The sequence below is a fragment of the Narcine bancroftii genome, chromosome 8 (assembly GCF_036971445.1).
Source record: "Narcine bancroftii isolate sNarBan1 chromosome 8, sNarBan1.hap1, whole genome shotgun sequence".
In the NCBI taxonomy this organism is placed as follows: domain Eukaryota; kingdom Metazoa; phylum Chordata; class Chondrichthyes; order Torpediniformes; family Narcinidae; genus Narcine; species Narcine bancroftii.
Window position 1 is genome coordinate 138,570,207 of NC_091476.1, and position 18,927 is coordinate 138,589,133.

Genomic DNA, 18,927 nt, shown 5'->3' on the forward strand with positions numbered 1-18,927 from the left:
AAGGCAGAAGATTTCTTAAAGACACTCATGAAGCAGATTGTGGGGGAGCAGTGGACTGGCACAGGGCATCAGTAATAGGAAGAACACCCCTCCCTCCCCATTGAGAAGGTGAAGCAGAGGAGACGACCCCAAGGATGATGACCATGGTGGAGGACCAGTGAGGGGTCTGTGGCTGAAGGAAACACACAGGCAGCGAACTGTTGGTAACTTGCAGGCAAGGCACTCACACCAGGCTGCGGGCTGCTGCAGACTGGCTCATGAAAACGGGGTATTGGAACTGGAATTTGAGAGGATGCTGAGGGCAAGAAGGACTTCCAAAGGACCCTGCGCACTGAAGGCTTCCCATCGTGTTGGAGGTTGTATCTGGGCTCAGGTTGCTGATGGTTTGAATTGAACTGGAGACTTGTGTAGCTGCAGAGGCTGTGGGAGTGCTGGTGGCGAATCCACAGACATTCGGTAACTCTGAGGGGAGGCTCTTTTTTACTTCTCTGACTGTAAAGGGCACGGGCCAACACTAAAGCTAATGGGGAATTTCATGGCAGACGAAAGGTAACATAGAAACATAGAAATGCAGTTTTGTGTAATATTACATTTCTGTTTTATTACATGACCATAAATAGTATCTGATTTGATGGGGCCAAGTGCGGAACCCAAAAGTGCTGGAGAAACTCAGCAGGTCACACAGCTTCCATATCCAAAGGTAACAAAAGGAATAAGAAAAAAGACAGGCCTATCCCTCTGTCTCCTTTCTTCCAGCTCTCCATTCCCTTCCCTTCCTTCTCCTATCAGAGTGCTACCCCTTTTTAGCCCTCTCCCCTCTCCCCCTATCGCTTCTCAGCTCTTTTCTCTTCTCCTCTCCCACTTGTATCCACCTACTAACTTCTACCAGTTAGCCTGTGGACTTGCCCCTGCCCCTTCTTCCCTCCTCTCCTCTTGTCCTCCCCCCTCCCCTCACCTTTTTATTCAGGCTTTGCCTGTCTTTTTTCTTCTACCTAACGAAAGGCTCAGGCAGGCCTGAATCGTTGGTTAATATTTACCTCACGTGAATGCTGCACGACCTGCTGAGTTTCTCCTGCATATTTGTGCAATGAACCTGATGGCTTTTTGTAACAAAGTTGTACTTTGGCTGTTGCCAATAACATTGTTTTAATTAGCACTCTTTAATTCCTGATGATTTAACCAAGTGAAATTTAGAGTTGGTGGGGGCGGTGGGGCAGGGAAGTGAACTGATCACTGGCTTAGACCAGTTTCACTTGCATCCATACCAACAAATGCACATTAATTAGCAACCTCCCCCTCTACACTTAAGGACCAGAAGGAGGAAGGATCTCCGCTGACTCACCCCTTCCATGGGTCTTGGCCTCAATAATCTCGCTGATACGTCCTGCGCCAACACTGTTCTTGGCAGCCAGTTTCACCTTGTACCAAGTGCCGCATTTGAGGTTGTCCAGCTTGAAGGAGCGCTCACTGGGGTTGATGAAGATATCCTTCCATTCTTCACTGTTATCAACCGAGTACTGCAGCACGAATCCTGTCAGGAAAGGGCGATGGATGTCTCATTAGTGCTTCAGATTGAATTGCCAGTATAACCTCCGAGTGTCAATCACCCTGCAGGCCAGTGAGATCTTGCTCAGTCTTGTAAAATTAACCTTTTCCTGAAGGGCCTCTTTCCTCTTGAAGGCTCAGTGTTTCGAATATTTTGAAAGGTTACTTAAAAATGATTATTACTTGGGTCGTGAACAAGTGTATAATAAATAGTGGGATTAGGTCACAGCTGCTTGTTCCACTCACTGCAGAATAATAGCGTTTCCACGGAGGTTAGGTGAGACAAAAACTGGAGGGCATGGATTGAGAGGGATAGGTGTTTAAGTGGAATTTCAGGGGCAACTTTGCGTGGAGATGGGTGTGTGTGAAACAAGCCGCCAGAGGAATTGGCAAAAGTGGGCTCAGTTTTGACACTGAAGAAAAATTTCGGCAGGCACATGGTTGTGAGGGGTATGGAGGGATATGGTCAGGGTGTAGGTCAATGGGACTAGGCAGAATTATAGATGAGCTGAATAGCCTGTTTCTGTGCTGGTTCTATGGAACTTATCAGGAACAAGACCTTGTGCTCTATCCCAACCATGCCAGTGCAATGCTTTCCTACGCTAATCCCTTATGCCTGCAGCCCTGTGCACCCAAGTACCTATCTGAATGTCTCCTCAATCTTATCCCTGTATCTGCCTCTACCACCTCCTCTGCAGCCCATTCCGGATCTTCACCGCCACCTGTGTGAAAAATATCACTCAGATCTCATTTAAATTTCTCCCCTCTCACCTTCAATCTCTGCCTTCTCATTCCATGAAATTTGCTTGGTTCCTTTCATTCCTAAATGTTGACCAATCTGTCTTGAGCACACCCCTCTCCCTCCCAACCTTTTGAGTGAATGCCTTCCTTCCTCTTAAATTGCTGGTCTTTATTATGATCCGTGGCTCTAGATTTCCCAGAAAGAGGAAACATCAACTCTACATTAATCCCGTTGAACCCACTGCTAAGATAATACTGACAAGGCAGGCAATCATTGGTACTGAATACTACCCCAATTCCCCTCCGTTACACTCATGAAGGTGGTACCAGCTTTCTTCCTGAACTGCTGCAGTTTGTGAGGTGTGAGTTCCATCACAGAATTGAGGGCCGATCTCACCAGAGGAGAATGACAGGGAGGGAGCAGGCAGCAGGCCTACCTTGCTTGTATCTACCCAGTGCACATGTTTTAATTTCATCTCTACTATCTTATCAACTCAGCCTTGCATTGGGTGGCTGGAATTTGACACATCCCATTGTTTGTTAAGCCTTAGTGGGTGTGAAGTTGAAACAGATACACTTGGACAGTTCTGCATTCAAAATCAGCACCCTGCAAACCTGAAACAAAGCTGAAAATGGAACAAATCCTCAGCAGATCAGACAGTATCTGTGAAAGTATGAGATTGTAAACACAGCAAACACCATCATGAACGTCACCTCCATTGACTCTGTTTATACCTCTCACTCTTTCCAGAAACCTACCAACACATTAAAGATCCCATTCCCCCCCCACCCCCCGCCATTTAGACATCTTTCCCCCCCTCCCCCATCCTTTCCCCCTTTCTCTTTCATCAGGCAGAAGACATGAGCTTGAAAGCACAAATTTCCAAGTATATGAACAGTTTCTTTCCTGCTGTTATCAAGTCAAGTGAAGTCACTTTTATTTATCATTCATACCATGCTTGCATGGTAAAAACAAGATTACATTTCTCCAGGACCACAGAGCATATTTATATAAATATGTTAGAATAGAAGTTAAATTCATTAAAATATTAAGATGTATACAGTAAAAGTCCATGGTATACTATCCATATATGTTCTGGGAATTCAGGAGTCTGAAGGCTTGGGGGAAAATACTGTTGCCCAATCTGAACAAAAGGTCTCAAGGGCTATGGTACCTCCTACCAGATGCCAGAAGGGAGAATAGTTTACATGAGGAGTCTGTGGAGTTCTTCACAATGTTTATTGCCTTTCACCTGCATCGAGTTTTGTAGATGTCCCTCATGGTAGGAAGAGAGCCCCCAGTGGTCTTTTCTGCTGATTTTGCTATCCTCTACAGCACACATGTCAAACTGTTAGGTCTGCTTTGTTCGAGAATGAGTGAGTCAGACACCAGACTGAGTCGAAATCAAGGTTCTTTATTACCGGATTTGTAACACTTGCAACTAACAGTGTTAGTTGGAGAAGGCGCATTCTCCCGATATCAGCAAGTGGTGTTTTTTTATATCTCAGGACACACACTTAGTAAATTATCATACCATTACATTGTCCAATGAATAAGCTGTTGCTACCCTTCTCTGTTAGTCTGCTGCACATCATCTTGTTATTGCCACACTTATCTTGAGCGTACAAGGTCACACCTGCATCCTGTTACTCCTTAGTACTGGGTGACTCCTTCTCCAGTCCCAACTCATGATGTTTTTACCTTACACAAACTCAGGCCCGTGGGCCAAATTTGGCCCATGATATAATTATATTTGGCCCGCAAGATCGTATCAAATATGTATTAGAGCTGGCCCGCTGGCCGCCGCACCAGTAGAGCACATGCACAGCTAATACTACAAATCCCAGAATGCTCCGCAAATGCGTTGGCGCCGGCCCGTCAGCCCGCTAATCGCCCCCACCTCCTCTCTTTACTTTCATTAGCATCTGTGACCTGTCGCCCAACTCACATATAATAAACCCCTTACGAAAAATGGCCAAACGAAAGACAGAAAACAGGACCTTTCAAGACAGGTGGGAGGCAGACTATATGTTCATCATTTTAAAAGACAAACCTGTTTGTCATTGAAGCAAGTTGTTGTTTTTTTGACTTGTTGGCTTGTGAAAAAAAATACATTTAAAAGGAGCTTAAAGGCTATAGAGAAATATTATTTATTTTATATTTTATTTCTCATTTGTTAATGCTTCTTCTGGAAAGAGTTTAACCAAAACTATTATTAAACATTTATTTTAATAAGAAAAAGTTTAACATTACATATGTTGAAAGAAGAGTAAACATGCAGATGTTGTTGAAAATTTTCAATAAATATTTAGTTTGGCCCACGACTTAGTCCAAGTTTTTAATTTTGGCCCTCTTGAGTTTGACACTCCTGCTCTACAGGGTCTTGCGGTCCAAGGAGGTACAGCTTCCAAACCAGGCAGTGTTACAGTTGCACAGGATGCTCACGATACATCCTCTGTAGAATGTAGTGAAGATAGCGGGTGGAAGCTGAACTTATCTCAGCCTTTGCAGGAAGTAGAGGCACTGCTGGGCTTTCTTGGCCATGGAGCTGGTGTTAAGGGACCAGGTGAGATGCTCTGCCAAGTGCACTCCAAGGAACTTGATCCTCTTGAGGACTTCAACAGTCGAGCCGTCAATGGTCAGTGGAACATGGTCCCCCTAGGCCCTCCTGAAGTCAACAACCATCTTTTTTGCTTTATTAACATTCAGATACAGATTCTTGGCTCTGCACCAGTCCGTTAACGAATTCACCTCATATCAATATGCTGACTGCTCATTCTTACTAATCAGGCCCACCATGGTCACGTCGTCAGCAAACTTGATGATGTGGTTTGAGCCGTGTTTAGCTGCCCAGTCATGGGTCAGCAGTGTGAACAGCAGTGAACTAAGCATGCAGCCCTGGGAGGTTCCCACGTTCAGTGTGATGGCTTTGGAAGTTCTGTTACCGATCCAGACTGCTTGAAGTCTCCTCGGCATGGTCAAGAATCCAATTGCCGAGGGAGGAGTTTAGACCCAGCAGGCTCAACTTCCTTATCAGGTACTGAGGTGTGATTGTGTTGATTGGCTGCGAACTGAGGTCAATAAACAATATTTAAACATACGAGGACATTTTCTGTAGAGCGGTTGGATCTGTATATGAACTGCAGGGGGCCCAGTGATGGAGGCAGCAGGAGCTTGATGTGCCCTATGATGAGCTCTAGAAGCACTTCATGACAATGGATGTGAGCACAACAAAGCGGTAGTCATTGAGGCAGGACGCAGATGACTTCTTCGGCGCTGAGACAATGGTGGCAGGTTTGAAGCACGTTGGGACCACAAAATTTCTCAGAGAGATGTTAAAGATATCGATGAGAACATCTGCCAGCTGAGCTGCACATCCCTTGAGCACTCTGCTGGGAATGTTATCCAGCAGCTTTCCGTGGGTTGACCTTGCCTAACTCTCTCTTCAGAAGGCACAGCACCTGATCATTTGCAGGAGAGGTGGTCTTCTTCGCCGCCACTTAATTTTTCACCTCAAAACATGCATTGAAGTTGTTCAGTCCATCTGGGAGGAGGCATCACCAGTACAGGCAGATGGTGTAGTCTTGTTAGTTGTGGGGGATGGAGGCAGAACATACAAAAATATACAAAATAAAAGGACAAACAAATGGCCCCAGATAGAACAAAGAATTACTTGTGAACAGAAAAATTTGGTCTATGCAATTAGGTGCAAGCGATGCCACATCCTGAATATAGGGGAGACAGGGAATAGCCTAAGAACTAATCTCAATGGGCACCTTAGCAACATCAAAGTGAAGGAGCAACACAGACCGGTGAGCAGACAGTCATTTCCTACAGCATGGAGTACAGTCATCAGAGATCACAGGCCTACAAACCAAAAACAATTGGACAACCCCACAAAGAAAGAGAGCAGAACGCAAATGGATTTAAATAGTACTGACCAATGCACCTAACGGATTAAATGAAGGATAGCCAGACCACCCTAAAGTAATAGAATTCATAAAAACTGAGCAATGGGATCATGCACAATTGGTCCCACTCTGAAAAGATTGAAAACCCAAGAGCCCAACTAACTAGGAGTAATAAAAAGAGCAGACATATAAAGGGACCCTCCAACACTCCCACAGTCACCATACCTTCCCCAGCCACTAACACACAGGCACAGATGGATACCACACTTCATTTAGCTCTAAACTTTAATCTTCACCTGTAGGAGACAACATTCAACACCAGGGTACAAACTACACAATAAAGCTATTACCAGAAGAGGGAACTGCCCCAGACTCACACGATTCACAGATTCCCACCCAACATAACCCAGCCTAAAATAAAGCGATACACATCAAGTATCTACTCCAAATACTTACCACACCAACCTTGATCCTACCCTAAACCAATACCCAACCCAGTCTAACATGTCCCCCACCCCAAATACTAACCCACTGAATGGCATGAGGATGAAATGAAGTGCACTCCAGGGCGAGAGGCAATCAAATGGCCTTTGCTTTGTACAAGGGTCAATAAATGCCAAGGACTGACTCCCTGACCAGAGGTGAACAAGGAGATGACACTACTTAGGCATTTGGTACTCCAAACCAAACCCAAACCTAACCCCAACCAACCCTATGTGAACCCCCTGACTATCCCTAACCAGATCCCCGTGAATAACCCGAACCTGATGCCCCCCGACTAACCCTAACCTGATCCCCCCAACTAACCTAAATCTGAACTCTTCAACTAACCCTAATCTCTCTCCAAACCCCTACCCCAACCCAAACCCTAACCCCTTGGAGTTTAGAAAATGAAAATATTCAAGATAATAATGGAATGAAACATAAAAGTCTGCAGACACTGTGATCGTAGTAAAAACACACAGAAATGCTGGAGAAACTCGGCCAGTCTTGCAGTGCCTACAGGAGTTAAAGATATATTACTGACATTTTGGGCCTGAGCTCTTCTTCAAGGTATAAGCAGGAAACAGGGAGGCATCTGAATTAAAACAGAAGAATGGCAAGGGGTTGCATCATTTCACTTGTGTATCTGCAGGGGCCATCTGCTGCATCTGGTGCTCTCTCTCTCTCTCTCTCTCTCTCTCTCTCTCTCTCACACTCTCCTCTACACTCTCTCTCCTCTATATTGGAGAGACTGAACAGACTGGGAGATCGCTTTGTTGAGCACCTTGGCTCTGTTCATCGTGATAGCGTGGATCACTCAGTGGCTACCCATTTCAATTCCCTGACCCATTCCCTTGCTGACATGTCTGTCCATGGTCTCATACACTACTAGACTGAGACCACCAGCAAATTGATCAATCTTCCGTCTGGGCACCCACTAACCGAATGGCATTAACATCAACTTCTCAAGTTTCCATTAAACTCTCCCCCCTGTTGCTTTTCCCCCAGTTCTCTCTCACTCACTCTCTCTCTTCGCCATTTCCTCTGTCTCCTTTCACAGAGCCAAAAATCAATTCTCACCTTTCCTCATCATAACCAATTAATATTTTTTGGCTGTTGGTCTGGACTTCATCCCTGCTCATTATTCAGTAACCTTTCTATAATCTTCCTATACCTTGAAGAAGGGCTCAGGCCCAAAATGTCTGTTATATATCTTTACCTCCTATGGATGCTGCAAGACCTCTGAGTTCCTCCAGCATCTCTGAGTGTGTTTAGAGATAATGATGGAAACAGCTTGGACGGGTGGAGAGAGGTTGATGATCTTATGATGGGAGTGTAATGGCTAAATTACTGGGATACAACCCAGGATTCTACAACATTGATGGAAGTAAAACACGAAAATCTGCAGACGTGGTGGTTGAATAAAAAGACAATGCTGGAGAAACTCAACTGGTCAAACAGTGTCCTTTATATAGCAAAGATAAAAGTGCATAACTGAGGTTTCAGACTTTAGCCCTTCATTAGGGAATGGAAAAATGTGGGCGGGCATCCAAATAAAATGGTAAGGGGGGTGGGGTATGGTCACAAAGTCAGAAGGTAATAGGTGGAGAAGGGAGGGAGGGCATAGCAGCAAGCAAGGGGTGGAGAGATGGCTAGGTGAATAGAGAGTGAAGGGGGTGAAGAGCTGAGGGAAAGAAGACAAGTGGAAGGGCAGAGAGGGGGAAAGGAGAGCAGCTTAGCAGAAATTAGAAAAGTTGATTTTAATGGCATCCGGCTGGAGAGTGCCCAGAGGGAAATCGTAGAGCTTGAGAGCAGCAGGGACTACATTTGGAGAGCAGTGAGAGAGAGTCCCACAGAACTCCCTTTGGAGACCAAAGGAGAACTTCAGTGTAGGCATCCCTTGAAGAGATTTCACAGAGTTCTGCAGCAGTCAGAGATAAAACACGAAAGTCTGCAGACATCGTGGTTGAAGTAAAAAGACAATGCTAGATAAACTCAGCTGGTGAAACAGTGTCCTTTATATAGCAAAGGTAAAAATACAAAACTGATGTTTTGGGCTTGAGCCCTTCATCAACGAATGAATAAAAATCGGCAGGCATCCAAATAAAAAGGGAAGGTGGGAGTGGGGGGAAGTGGGGAGGTGGGGGGGGGAGTGCGGTCGCGACGGCAGGAAGTTTTATGTGGAGAAGAGGGGGAGGTCATTGATTTTGATCTTGAACTATAAATACAATCCCCCAAGGCAGCTGGGGGACTTAAATTCATGTAAATTTGCTTTTTTTTGTAATAAAGTTCATTTCAGGAATGGTAATCATAAAACTACTGACTTGTTATATAACCCTAACCCCATCCGGTTCACAAATGTCAATGAAATTGCTGGATCATTTATAAGAAGCCAGTTTGTTGGTAAATTACTTGTTTTAAAATTCATAAGACAGTCGAAGCTGATTCCAGTCATTGAAACCCATGCTGGCAAATTATACCCAATTAACCCACCAACCCTACGTGTATTTGGATGGTGGGAGGAAACTGGAGCACCCAGAAAAAACCCACACATGTCGTGGAGGGATGCACAAACTCCTTACAGAGAGTGGCAGTCTCAAAGCCACTTTGCGAAAGCATTGAGCTGACCACAAGCTAACTGTGGCACCCTCATTTTAAGGAAGGAAATCTGCCACCTTTATCCCGACTGGTCTAGATGTGATTCCAGACCCAGTGCTGTCCTTCCTCAGTTCAGATGAAAACACAGGTAGTATTGCCTCGAAACCCCCACCCTGTGAACAAATAAATAAAAAACCAAGAGAAATAGGCTTAAAAATTAAGGATTTATCCTCTCAGGAGTGAAATTAATAAGCACTTGCATGCAGAGAAAGGTCTAATTTTGGAAATGATTGCTCAACCAAGATTGAACTTAATGAGCTGAATATCTCTCCTCCTTACTGTTACAATCTGATGATTAATTCTATTTAATGATATCATGTTTAAATTTATCAATACATTTCTGGATAAACATGAAGTTTACTGGGCCAAGGGCAGGTATGTGGGAATGAGACACATATTGGACACAATCTCAGTTAAATAGGGGGAACCCAGTGGCACAGTTGGGGGAGCTGAGTGCCAAGGTCTAGATTTCAATCCTGACCAAGGGTGCCGTCTGTGACAGCATGGGCTTCCCCAGGGTATTCCAGTTTCCACCCACATCCCAAAAGTATGCAGGAATGTAGAATAATTAGCTGGTAAATTGTGTGCTGGTGTGTAATTGTTTGGTAGAATCTGGGGAGGGTGGGGGGGGGGAGTGAATGTTGGAACATAGAACAGAACAGCACAAGGTCAGGCCCTTTGGCCCACAATGTCTGTCCGAAAATGGTGTGAATGTGGGGAGAATAAAAATGAGATTCATGTAGGCTTAGTGTAAATGGTGGTATGGACTTGATGGGCTGAAGGGCCTGTTTCCATGCTGCATATTTCTATGATTCGATGGTCTACTTGCACCCAGACACTGACTCCAGCACAATTAGCACTTTCAAGAGAGGAGACCAGCAGAAGGAATGGGGTGACAGATTCAATCTCCATGGTTACTTTCCATTGTGACAAAAGGAGCAGATGAGAAATTGATCAAACCCAGGTATCCAATCAGAACATAACGAACAACATAAAGTCTTTGTTCATCATGACAGATGAACAATTGCTTGTTCACATCACACAATTATAGCCGCTTGTCTTGTAATCAACAGTAGGACAAAGTCAAAGAAACATTGATGGTAATTCATTAATAATTACATTTAATGCTTTGGCAGATGAAAGAAATGTTGCTTGTGTTGTGTGGCATTGATGAGACATCCTAGAGGGGGTGCTGTTTTGCACCTTTTTATGTTTACAATGTTTATAACCCAATGTATTGTGTCCACAGATACTGAGCTTTGCCTTCTTTACAGCACAGAATTTTAACCTACTTTCAGCAGATGTTCACAGAAAGGGAAATCAGTGAAATTTAAAACACTGGGTTTTCAAATACCTTAGCAGGGCCTTGATCCTCTGATGAGGCATTGGGAACTTACATTAGCCACTGAGCAGTATCTGCCAGGTTCCATCGTGATGTGCCAGCCTTTTCCCACCTTGGACAGCAGTTTGGGGAACCATAGGAAATTGCAGGAACCCGAAGACGGAAAAAAAATCACAGATTTTCCCAGTGTGGTGAAAACAGATGGCACGGTGAGCGTAGGAGTTTGTATGTTCTCCCCGTGTCTGCATGGGTTTTCCCCAGATGCTTCAGTATCCTTCCACCCTTCAAAATGTACGGGGTTTGTAGGTTAATTGGGTGCAATTGGGCAGTATGTGCTTGTGGACTGTCAGACCTTGGCACCGTGCTGTATGTCTTTTATAAAAATCTAAAAATTTATTTAAAATGAATAGCTCCCGCTTGAGGGAAATAAACTGGAGGCATTTAAGGGGAGACTGGAGAACCCAATTGTGGGAGACAGTAATGCTGATATACTGAGAAAAGATGTAAACAAGTACAGGTGAAGCAGAAACCTCAGCACAGACCCGCTGGCCCAAAGGTTTGCTGCTGCATTGTGGTTTCCAAGCAGTTGTATGTGAGAAGGAAAGAAGGAAGGAAGACAAAGGGAGAAGGAAAAATCTATCCACCACCAGGGTGCAAACAAAGAAGTGAACACGAAAACACGAAAGTCTGCAGACACCGTGATTGAAGTAAGAACACAATACTGGAGAAACTCAGCAGGTCAAATCGTGCAGCTTATATCGGAAAGATAAGGATCGATAACCAAAGTTTATGGCATGAGCCTTTCATCAAGGTATGAGAAACAAAGAGGTGGCATAGGCAGAGAAGGTAAGTAAGAAAATCAGTAGACGTTGAGGTTTAGGGCAGTATGCCAAAGAGCTGGAGAAACTCAGCAGGGCAGCCAGAGAAAGATTTACTGGAAGTGAACAGACCTACAGGCAATACTGGTTGATGGCTTGAAAGATCAGTTAAATGAATGGTTTGTGCTAAAGTTCATGGACAGGTCACCACAGGGCAACAGGTACAAACAGATTTACAACCGATCGAATCATCGGAGGTGGAACATTTGGAAACAGGTTTTTTAAAATGGTCAATATCCCTCAAACAGTTAATATCACAGATACCACCAATCATTTCAGATGCAGTTACTCTAGCTCTGCAATGTGGACAAAAACAATTTTTTTCATAATATGTTCAGTTATTTTGAACATAATGGGACTGGAAATTGCATTCCACTTTACCACACAGAGAGTGTGCTTTCGGTCTGGTTGGGGGAGGGGGAATTGTCAGTGTGCTGTAAATCTTTGTTCATCATTCCTGATGATTACAATCCGTGGATAAGACAAATGGGAGCGAGGTGGAGATCGAAGATGATATTTCAATAGTACACATAACAAACATTTGCAAGCTCAATGATTATGCATAGGATCAAGCCTCCAATATTGGTTGGTGTTACACAATAGTAGCCTCACATGCATCAAACACGCATACATGTACATGCACAATCTTTCTCATCTCAGAGAGCTCTTATTTGCATTGGAAATCATCCATTCTCTACAGTCAGGCCTCAGGGAAAGATTGCAGCAGCAAGGGCTGTTGCTATGACAGCTGAAAGAGTGCCAAGGGAGGAAAGAGGTCCTGATTTAGCTCCGCCCAGTAGGATACTGCTGATTTGGATGAATCTACGAACAGACCCACATGTACAACTTTTCAGTGGCTGGACATTAGTTGGGGCCCTCCTGGCTTCTACTTACAAATAGGTCAAGAAGTACAGCAGCAGACTGATTATGTTACAAGTCTAATAATCTGGAGGCTTGGACTAATGATCTAGAGACACGTTCAAATCTCCCCAAGGCAGCTGGGGAATTGAAATTCAGCCAATTAAATATATCTGGAACAAAATGTAATGATGTCCATGAATGCACTGGAATGTGATATGACTCATTTGAAGGTCCAGATGCGGAATTTGCCACCTCTTTCTGGCCTGGCCTCCATTACCCCGAGATCCTCACATCTATGCTCTTTAATTGACCTCAGAAATGACCTCATAAGTTACTCTGCCATGCTATGAGAGTGTCTTTGGTGCAGGGATTGTAGCAGAGTGATCATGTGATGCTGGTCCTAATGTGGGAATTAAAAGGAAATCAGTGGACCGTTGAATGATAATCCCCACACAACCCAAGAGCAGTGGTGAACAGAGACTTGTACAGTGTAGAAACAAACCCTCTCGGCCCACCTCACTTGTCACATCCACCCATACTTGTTCCACTTGCCTGGAGTAGCCTTGTATCCCTTTCCTGCTCTCTGATCCAAATGCCTGTCCAAAAACCTTTTGAACATTGTAATTGAATCTGCCTCCACCATCTCCTCTAGTTCACCACCCTCTCATTGGTAATGACTCATTTGGCAGTGTGGTTTGTGTGGAGGAAACATGGCCTCTCTGCCTGTCTGGAATGTTTGTATTGTGGGTGGCCACATGTCCTCCCTGTCTGGGACTTATTCGGAAGTCACATCACCTGTCAATCAAGGTTGGACTCCAGCCATCCATTAGTGCCTACCTTGCTGTTGGCTAATTTAAATCACCTAAGGTCATTATTGGCTAGAAGTACAAATTAGCACTGTATAATACATTGATGCAAAGTACATTCTTGTTCTCTGCCTTGTGGTCCAAGTCCTGAACAAGGTTTCATGCCAGGTCGCTACTGTAGACATTGCTGGAAGTGTCAAGGGTAAAGTGTGCACCACACTGAAGCTGAGCCATAGTATTGCGATAGATCAATACATGCAGAGAGCTGCACCCCCATTGTTACAGGGAATCAGGTGTGTGTATGAGTCCCTGTTTGTAGTTTGTGTACTCAAGTGTGTGAGCATGTTGAGTATAGGTTCACTATTGTCAGAGTCCAACCTAGATCCAAGTGAATGTCTATATCGTTGTTTAAGTGAAATAGTGAACATTTAATGTTCTCCCCCATTTGTCTCCTGTGTATTAATTAAAGTTATGTGTGATTGTTACACTTGTGTGCAGGCTTGTCTCTCTGTGAACCCATTGAATCTGATACTCTTCTCAACATGACACAGTGGAACCCTCAGTGCAAGACCTCTACTTTTTGCCTATACCCTCCAGTTGTAGACTTGCCTGTCCTGGAAGAAGAATCTATCCTTTCTACGTCCCTTGTAATTTGGTAAACCTCTATAAGGACTCAGCCTATCCAATTGCTCCTTATAAGTAAAGCCCTCCATTCCAGATAAAATCCTGCTGAATCTCTTCTGCACACTCTCTATCACTGTCTCCTTGTTCCTGTAGTGTGATTTATTTTCAGCTTCTGATTGTATATTTTCTCTCCTTTTGTAACAGGCTCCATCTAGATCTGCCTGGTGAAGTTCTGGGTCTAACTATAGGATTGTTGATGAACCCCCATCCTGAATTATCATGATGGAATTAAACATTGGATGTTGATAAGCTGAGTTCTATAATGAATTGCAAGGAGATACTGTTACGGAGCCAATCATAACTGCCATTTTGTGCACAGAAAGATCCCACTAATGCATCGAGGCAAGCACTGATTAACAGGGAAACCAACATCACCATCAATCCCTCCATATAAGACAGATCTTTAATTCTAATTGATGACCAAATTATCACCTGAGCTAAAGGACTAAAGGTTTTCCCTTCTGTGAAGTGCTCAGGGACATCTTTGAATGAAAGTTACTTCTTAATTATGAGATGCTGTTGGATATTGGTAGGACTGTTTGGCAAGATCTTGTGAGAATGTTCTGTTCCTTTACCAAGGACCTTCACCTTGAGTAACCAGAGTAGACAGGTTTACAGGAACCATTCGATTTAATGGAAAAAACATTTTAATATCTTACTGGGAGGTGGCACCCAAGACAACAGAACTCTTGACAACTGGCATTTATATAGCACCCATGACATTCAAATGAATTGTAAGGAGGACAGATGGAGGAGGGTGTTAAAGAGCTATGGTGAAGTGCTTCAGAAATCAGAAGTGGAGTAAAGACAGGGTCAAAGTAAGTAGCTAACATAAATTAAGCATCCTTAAACCCAGTAGAGGCTGGCGTGTAATCTAGAGAGTTGACCAGAACTCATGAATAGTGAAGTAATTAAAATTAAATACCTTAAAGTATAATCTGCTACCTTAAGGATCAGGCCCATCAATAAGCAAAGCAGAGCCGTTTTCTTTGTGCATGCAGCAGCAAAAAAACAACACAGTCAAATTCAAATGCATTGCCATTCAAGCACGCAGCACGATCCATCGCTTTTGGGGCATTCTCACGCGAGATCTGCTTTCAGTTCTATTCACATTATCTATTCAATTAATGATTCTGCAATGCAAATATGCAACAATGGTGAGTGCAAGTTAGAGAATGACGAGGGTTAAGAACCTTCAGAAGGGTCAAACGATTACGAGCTCAGATGCTCATCCGAACGTTGCTCTTTTCTAACAGCAAATGAAAGCTAAATATAACACTTTTGTGTAAATATACAAGTAAAAACAACAGAGAATGTGGTAACACACAGCAGGCTCATCAGTGTAAACTAAATAACAGCATTATACTGTGGTTGTGATGGTCATCCAGTGACATTTTTCATTTATATAGCACCTGTCATGCCGCAAAATGCCCCAAGATGTTTCAGAAGAGTATTATTGATCATAAGCTGACACCAAGCCACAAATGGATGTATTATGAGAGATAACCTTTGTGCTCAATGTATTGTATTTTAGAGTGTCTGCAAGGGGTTGGGGTGATGTGTGGGTTTGGGTGAAGTGAGCTTGGGAGGGGGAGTGTGGGTTGGCGCAGAGTAGAACATATTCTCCCACTGATGCTTCCTCCAGCAGTTTGTTTTTTGCAAACTGAAAATATATTCTATTTAAAGTAATAAATATTGAACAAAAGGCATAGGGATGAAGAGTGAGCAGGGCTCAGTGACAGAGTGAGGACATGAGTATTAGATGAACTACTGATGTAGAGTGAGGTTTATGGGTAAATGAATGAAAGAACAAGGCAGACAAAGACAAATTCACCTGAATTGTTTTTGGAAGGTTTTGCCTTATTACAGATTTTGATATTTTTTTCACTTGGATGCTGGTTAAAATTTATTTTGCCTGTTGCCTGTTGCAGAGGCTTCTTGGTTGATTTATTTAAACCTGAGGACTTGCTAATGCATTAACGGCAGTGATATATTGCTCAAATTTCAGTGGGAAATGCAACCATTTCCCAGATAACCAATTCCAAGTTTCACATTAAGCCATCAACATTGGTTCTATGTGTGGTTTCAGGAAAGCCAGGAGAAAGGAGATCTAAGCTGGCTAGTAAACATTGGGTGAAAATAGAATTGCACTCAGCTGTGGTAACCTTTGTGGTCAGTTAACTGAATGACATTTAGTTTACATATTAAAATTGCTTCCTTAAACAAAGAACCAGAGGGTTGAAGCTGAAGGGAGAAAAAGGGGGTTACAGTCAGCAGATTCAGTATGTGAAAGAGGAGGAGAGATCATCGGAAAACAATGCATATTCAGTGCCATTAGTTGAGTCTCATTTTAATTTCCTTCACGTACAAAATATTACCTTTACAACTTAATACAAATGCTCTGTAAAAGCCTCTAAGCTTTCTTACTCCTGCAATGTTAAATGAATCACTAAATGCATACAGACAATAACATTGCATTTTTACATTCCATAAATTGGATCACAGAATTTTAATAATTTGCAAATCAATAAAAATTGGAGGGTGATCTCTCATCTCGCTCTGCTCTAAGATATGAACCATTCTTTAATAGAAGATTGAGCAGGCAAGCTCAATCCAAGTGTAAGGCATGATCAAAGTAAACTCAATCACAGACTCGATACAAGTGCAACTGTGAACCATACTTGTAGATTGCGACATGGGAGATATTAAGATAGGCGAGAGTTCACTCACCTACTAACATGACGTGGGACATTAGTGCAGTGGTTAGCACAGTGCTGTTACTGCACCAATGACCCGCGTTCAAAGCCTGCGTTGTCTGTAAGAACATTCTCCCTGTGTCTGCATGATTTTCCTCTGGGTGCTCCCACCCTCAAATCAGATGGGAGTTGCAGGTTAACTGGGTGCAATTGGGCACCACAGGCTTGAAGATCGGAAGGGTCTGTTATCATGTTGTACGTCTGAATTTAAATTTATGACAAAGGATTTGGTCTGAATCCCCTTACTTTCCTGAAGCTCTGTAACACATTATCTCTCCATGCCATAAATTCCCTTTTTCATTTCTTTGCCACTTCCCTACAATGGGGGTGACTTACCAATGAGCATCCCAACATGTTTGGCAATGTGGGAGAAAAGAGGAGTACACGGTGCAGAAACCCATGAAGTCACCTGGAAAAACATCCAAACTTTGTAATGACAATGTATTTAAGGTAGAGATTGATAGACCCTTGATTAGCCAGGGCATTACAGGTTATGGTAAGAAGGCCAGGCCTTGAGGCTAAGTGGGAAAATGGATCAGCTCTTGACTAAATGGCAGGGCTGACTCAAAGACTTAGTAGCCTATTTCTGCTCATATATCTTATGATCTTATGGACTGGAGGTTGGGTTCAAACCTTGGTTACGTTGAGAAAATTCTTAAAGGAATAAACAGCAATGAAGGGAAGGACTTGGAACACTGCAAATGCGAAAAGAAAATCAGCAAATTGAATAAGGAAGGAACCCTACCAACCCGCACACAGCATCTTCCAGCTACTCCCATCGGGAAAAAGATTCTAGAGTATCAGAGCCAGAATCACCAGGATGACTGCTAAAATATTATATATTGTAGTCGCACTAAGCACACAGTGAGCGAAAGAACCACGCAGAGTCGAAAGTGAGTTGAACTGGCACTTGGTAGGGTCGATGGCAAGGCCATATTACTCAGGCAGAGGCAGAGTTGGCACAGGTGCGTCAAATGCTTGGTGCAAGCGACTGGCAATCAGGATATCATCTAAGTAAATGAAGACGAAATCCCAGCCGTGGCCCATTAAGTCCATGAGTCGCTGGAATGTCTGTGCCACATTCCTAAGTCTGAAAGGCATCCACAGAAACTCAAATAGGCTGAGGGCCGTCTCGGGGACATAACTAGGGTGGACGGGAATCTGGTGATGCCTGCGGACCAGGTCGACCTTAGAGAAGATGCGTGCTCCATGCAAATTGGCCGTAAAGTCCTGAACGCGGGGCTTCAGGTAGCAGTCGGCCGTGGTGGCGTCATTGAGCCTTCTTTAGTCGACAAATGGCCTCCATCCTCCAGCTGACTTGGGCACCATATGCAACAGAGAGGTCCACGGGCTATCTAAACGCTGGATGATCCCCATCTCCTCCATTTTCCTGAACTCCTCCTTAGCGAGGTGGAGTTTGTCAGGTGGGAGCCTGGGCATGAAGCAGTGGCCCTTTTTAAAAAAAAAAATTTCCTAGAAGTCTGCTCTGTCTTTAATTGCTATGCCAATACTTTATGGGCTTTCTCCCCTAATTCATAATATTTTTGTTTGTTCTTTGTAATAATTCCTCTTTTATAAGTCTGTAATGAATTATATTGCAATTTTTTATTTATCAATTGTATCTTTTTAGTCTTTGTTGAATTCAGCTGTAAATCTTTTTCTAAAATTTCTATCACCTTTTCCAATTTATCAACCACTAGAACACTGTTTCTTAACTTTAGTCAAAAAACTAAAAATTTGTCCTATTACACATGCTTTTAAAGAATCCCACAAAACAAATTTACTATTAACCGAATCTGTATTTATTTGTAAATATTGCTGTATTTGATCTCTATAGCAGTGGTCTTTGAATGGGAACGTGATGCTGTACACCATGCTTAGGGGCGTCTGTGGAGAGCTGTGGCATAATAATGGTTGGGAACTCGGCTTGTACCCTGGCAAATTCATTGCCTGACAGAGTCACAGAGTCCAGGTGTGGGGCCGATAACTTGGCTTCACTGAGTGAGAAGATCTGGAAAGTCTTGGCATTCACTAGGCGCCAACCCTTGCGATCCACTAGGAGGCAGTGCACCCAGAGGAAATCTGCACCCAATAAAGGCTGTGACACTACTGTCAGCGTAAACGACCAGGTGAATCGGCTGGAACCAAATTGCAGTGGGATGGTTTACGTGCTGTTAGTATAAATACTGCAGTTGTTGGCAGCGGGGAGCACCGGTTCTGACTTCCCAGCGTGGGTGTCATGGCTCGAGGGCGGAAAAATG

At 43.5% G+C, this 18,927-nt stretch overlaps 1 protein-coding gene across 1 annotated transcript in view; it reads right to left on the reverse strand.

The window, feature by feature from the left end:
* LOC138742114 (cell adhesion molecule DSCAML1-like) overlaps positions 1-18,927 on the reverse strand; it is a 94,360-nt gene that overhangs the window by 39,408 nt on the left and 36,025 nt on the right. The window contains exon 7 of the mRNA XM_069896299.1: positions 1,343-1,531. Within this exon, the coding sequence (XP_069752400.1) occupies positions 1,343-1,531 (189 nt within the window). The remainder of the gene's footprint in view (positions 1-1,342; positions 1,532-18,927) is intronic.